General features: G+C 38.6%; 1 protein-coding gene across 1 annotated transcript in view; it reads right to left on the bottom strand.

Moving 5' to 3' along the window:
* Positions 1–441: 441 nt before the first annotated feature.
* The window catches only part of BEND4 (BEN domain containing 4), a 21,545-nt gene continuing 16,841 nt past the window's right edge, over positions 442–5,145 (bottom strand). Inside the window, exons 4-5 of the mRNA XM_010006147.1 lie at positions 4,164–4,404; positions 442–933 (exon numbers count right to left, since the gene is read on the bottom strand). Of these exons, the coding sequence (XP_010004449.1) occupies positions 716–933; positions 4,164–4,404 (459 nt within the window). The 3' untranslated portion in view covers positions 442–715. The remainder of the gene's footprint in view (positions 934–4,163; positions 4,405–5,145) is intronic.

Below are 5,145 nucleotides of genomic sequence, written 5' to 3'. Positions count from 1 at the left end.
TCTTGTTTTAATGAAAACTGTCATGATCAACTCTAATCCACTAGAAATCTAGATAAATATAGTTTCTATCTGATATATAAAGCAGTTTTTATCTATTAGAAGTGTCTGCTATTGTTGTGGGTTTTTGAAGGATTCTGCTGTTGATGAGTGCTGGTTTTTTGCTCTGGAAGCATAATTTCCTGACAGAGTTGGCTGAAGGAAGTCCCTGAATTTTCCATCTTGTGCAGTATTTTAAGGTAGCGTTTGTAATTACTTTCTGATAGGAAATGGTAGACCACTTCTTTATTTTGTTTTAAGTGTGCAGACTTATTCTTACATCTACTTAGGGAAAGCAAGTATTACCCAGCTGTTTTAGGTCTAAACTGGGCTTGTTATCAATAGGCAGATGAGATAGTAGCTGCTGTTGCTTTTGACATTTTTATAGTTTTTAAATGACCTTTCCTCTAGAACTAGATGAAATGAACTGCAATTTTCCTTTGAGGGTGCTATGAAGGATTTGCAAATAATAGGCACTGAGAAATCCCACAGAGCAGGTCTTGAAATGGATTTCTTTCTGTTACCTGGGATATGGTAGGATGGTGAAGCTGCAATGTATGCAGTAGGCGTTCAAACATGCTTTGGACTCTTAAATAACAGCAGGGTAACTAATGTTTAACAAATAGTCTCTCCTAAATTAAGTGGCTGCTACGGTTGTATGAGGTTCTTCTCACTGCCATCAATCACCAGATCCATCTTGCATACCTCTATTGAAGACTTCGTCCTGTGATCCTGGATGGTCAGTCCCTTCATAATATGAGTTCCCATTGTGAAGGAATGTCCCCACCGCACGCCCTTGACGCGCATGTCCTACTGCATCGCTGAATACCTTGTTTATTTGCTCTTCAGATGGCATCCACCAGTCTGGGTTGGAAGTACAGTGCATCCTAATGAACTCTGCAGGAAAACATGCAAGGATATAAACAACTTGTCATGAAGCATTTTGATGCCCAGGCATCAAAAGCCCATGAGAAATAAGAAAGGGGTCATTGCTGTGCTGCTTAAGCAGAAGTAAAGCCTTATGGGGGATGCCATGATAATGCCACTTGGACCTATTTTATTTCTGCACAAGTGTGTATCTCCACATGCAGTGTATGTTATAGCTCAGCTAATTATGTGATGCATGGGATTCGGAGGTAAAATCCCTTCTCGTGGAAATAAAAAGAACTAATTCAAAGTGATGGTTGTAACTCAGCGTGTGCAACATGTCAAAGTTAACACGAACTCGGGATGTATTTTATTAGAAACCTGTTGTGTAGTGGTACCTTCAGGTGATTACTCTCATGGATCTTTATGCTCTCCCTCTGCTGGCTGCTTCAACATCTGCAGGCTGCACTAGCCCACTATGTGCTTGAAAATGTCACATTATTTCAGTTTGATGCTCCGTTCTGTTTGGAATACCTTCCATTTTAAGTCCTGCTCTACCTGTTTTTCAGTGACTAAACTGGCCATAGCACTAGCTAAATGAGATGAGAGGGCTAATTTGGGGGGCCTTGCAATAGTTTTCAATGCAGGAGAAAATAAATTGTACTACATGTAATTTGGCTGTTTAAGTATCTGCTACTTCCACTGACAGCAAGTTGTATGTGATAATTACATCTTTTATTATTTCTTTTTCAAATTCTTTGACGTGCAATATGCTAAACTTGCAGAAGGCACCTTACCAATTCTGAAGTTGTAATTGCTAGAATAGGCATTACTCAAATAGGTGTATTTGGACTTTGAAACATCCAAATACGATTGTAAATGTGAGGGCACCTTATTAGATATATTGGATACATTATACCTTGTATGGAAATGGAGCTTCTTATTTATTCTGTAGCATTAGTTATTCCCTCATGTGGTATTGTGACATACTGGTATTGTGTGTCCCAGGATATTTTAAAATTCTGTTTTCTACTGTTGACAAGCCAAAAGCTCAATAACTGGCACAAGGTAACTGCATTACTGTCACCACATCTTGAGACCAGGGAATGCTGTGCTTTTATGTGAGTTTCTGTGCCTTCAAGGTATCTCATCTGTTGGACAATTAAGATGTGATTTTTGTATAGCTCCTCCAACTGTGATAGCTATCTCTGTTTTAAATTTATTTCCCTGGAAATCCACACATGCAACAGTAATTCCTACCTAGTTATGTTCACGTGGGGCTCCAAAGACTGCTGTAGAAATGGTTACCGTGTAAAGAACTAATGCTATCATTTAAGATGCCAGGCTGTTTTGAACTGGTTCCAGATGTCAGTCAGTTGTAGGAATGTATTAAAAATGTTTATAGATGTTTAAACTATTCTGAGCGCAGAGACAAAAGAAGTTTGTACTCCCTGCTAAGGTGAGAAGGCATAACTAGACATGCTGAGAATTAGTCAGAACCTTGCTACCTTGGCTTGAAAATAGTTAGGAGCCAGGGGCCGATTCTTGGCACCAGAGGAAGCTGTCATTTTCCCAAGCACATAGAAAAGCCCAAAGGGAGAGCTGCCTACTCCACTTTCTTAACTGGTCCTTCGATACTCAGTGTTTTTGGCTTCTTTGTTACGATTATGAAAATTCAGAAAATTGGCCTTTCTCCTAAAGAGTGCTCCACATATTCTGTATGTTTAGGAGCCCAGAAAGGACAGTGGACAAAAGCAAAAGTCCATCTACAGGTGGATTTACTAGTTTTGGTGAGAGGCAGGGAGAAAGGGAAAGAAACGAGTATTAACACCCTGCTTGTGCATAAATTCCTGAGTGAAATTTGAAGTTATTTAGCACATGGTTAATGCACTTGTATTTAGCCTCAGTTTCCAGAAGAATTTCTGAGACCCTGAATCTTGTTCCAGACCTCTGTGCAGCATAGTGTGCAATGGACTTGCCCTTCTATTAATTTCTGGTAGAATATAAGATCTGGTAGAGTGTAAGATCTGGTAGATTATCAGATGGCAGGTTATCAGCTTCATTTGTAGTAAAAGAGAGCCTCTTTGCCTAATTTGGCTCTATGTGAAGTCTGAGTTCATTAACTGATTACATCAACGCACCAAACTGCATGTCTTATTTACTTGGCCATGTGGGATTCTTCTACCCTAGATGGGAAGAAGCTCCATCTGATGTATGTAACTACTTTGGATTTCAGTTGGATGACTAAAGATACTTTTCATCACTGACTGCCCAAAATGCAGCATTTTACACTACACTGATTAGTAGAACATTCTTGAACTCAGTTCAACCAATTTTGTGTATCTGCACTCAAAATACTATAAAGTGAACTATGAGTTAATTAAAGAAATTATAAGCCTATGCATTTATAAAATGGAAATGCTGACACCAAAAACATTTTTAACTGGGCTTTAAGATGTCCTATTTTGTATGTTTTGTTATAAAGGCCAGTCCCAGACCTTTTGAACAATTTCAGGAAACCAAAGTATGAACTGCCACAATGTAATTCTTCTCAATCTGGACTACAGCCTCACTACTCTGACAGTGTGACACGCTTGCAAATATTCCCCTCCCTTTCAGGCTAAACATGGGGGAAAGTTGTTCCCTAACTTTTTTAGTCAATCTTGCATCAGTACTTCAAAAAAGAAGCTAAATCCTTGAATGCATTTGCATATGCTTTGCATGTAATTACCCTGTAAATGTTATTGGTACAACACAATCTTCAAACCTAGTCCAAAACTCATCTTTTAAACTCCCATGATGTTCTGTGGCCTTGAGTGCCATATGCTTACTAACTCTTAGGCTATAAATATTCCTTTGGTTAATTCTGCTGTATATCAGAGTTAAGAGAATGCCCTCTCAGTTTATTATACAAGAGTGTAATCAGATTGTCTCACTTTCATTCTTTGCTGTTTGAAGTATATCAGTGCCATTTGCCTTTGTGTCTCCTCTCTTAAATATGCAGCCCTGTTTTTTCCCACTCAAAAAAACCCAGAACACGTACATAATACATACATACATACATACATATATGCATGTATGTGTTTGTGTGTGTGTATGTATATATGTAAAGGAAAAGCAGAGGGTTTCTGGCTGATTGTCACCTGCCTGTGAAACCCCTTCTAGTTCTGCAACTGTTAGCCAAATGCTTCTACTGAGCCAGAGCCAATGTGGTGAAATGAGATCACATATGGTGGACACTGAGCGAAAAGATGCAGTACCTCTGAGACATGTTACTTTTACTGGATCCAGAGGACGTCTTTCAGGACCTGTCTCTCCTGACTGCACTGACCTTTTCCTTTTCCCAAGGCCGCATGAGTACTTAAGCTCATCGGTTGTGAAAACAAATCTGATGAGATAGCGAAGGAGCCGTCGTCCGTCTTTCTTGGAAGAATTTACAGCCTCATCCCACTGTTTACTAGTGATGTAGACAGGGTAGTTGTTCAGCAACTGCTTGCTCCCCTGAAAAAGCAAAGTATGTCTCTTGCTTATTTTACAAGGCAAATAAGTAAAGATGTCAGTTGCAATAAAAACACGCACTTTTTAACTAGCCGCGATACTGACAGCGAAGTGCATCCTGAAGCAAACACATAATTGCTCCTACTGAGAACGAGTACTTTTGCAATTACATTTCCATTTCTTAGAACTGAAATTTGGTGAGGTACAAGCAACACGTTTCGAGAGGTGACTACTGATAATTCCCACTTTAACAAGTAGGTTAAAAAAAGTTAAGCACCAATGACTGGGTGCACTATTTAAGTACAACCTTTCTGCTTAATCAGTTAAAATGCATAAAAAGAGTCTTTGAAGAGTGTGATCAAATGAATCACTTCATCACAACTGACAGTTTACTTCAGAGGTGACTCTCTTGGTCTGTTTTTACAAGAAATTTATTACCTCTGTAGAACACACCTGAAACTTGACAGCAGCTATGTTACTGTGAAAAATATAAAAAAAATAAATAAAGGAACTATGAAAACTAAAAGCAACATTATTATTAATGAATATCATATTATCTCAAATTACAGCTTTACAGAAATGTTAGTGTGTCAGCTGGAAAGAAATTTTGCTTTTAACCTTCATAACTTGTGTGCTTCAATATTGCAACATTAAATGAATGCTGTGGGACTAATTATGGGGATTCCTGTAATCCACACACATTCATAAGCCCTCTTTAGTCAATTGCACCTGAACTGTATTTAA

This window comes from Chaetura pelagica, unplaced genomic scaffold, assembly GCF_000747805.2.
Source record: "Chaetura pelagica isolate M959 unplaced genomic scaffold, ChaPel_1.0 scaffold189, whole genome shotgun sequence".
In the NCBI taxonomy this organism is placed as follows: domain Eukaryota; kingdom Metazoa; phylum Chordata; class Aves; order Apodiformes; family Apodidae; genus Chaetura; species Chaetura pelagica.
The sequence above is the reverse complement of the archived record's forward strand: the minus strand, read 5'-3'. Positions and strand labels throughout refer to the sequence as shown.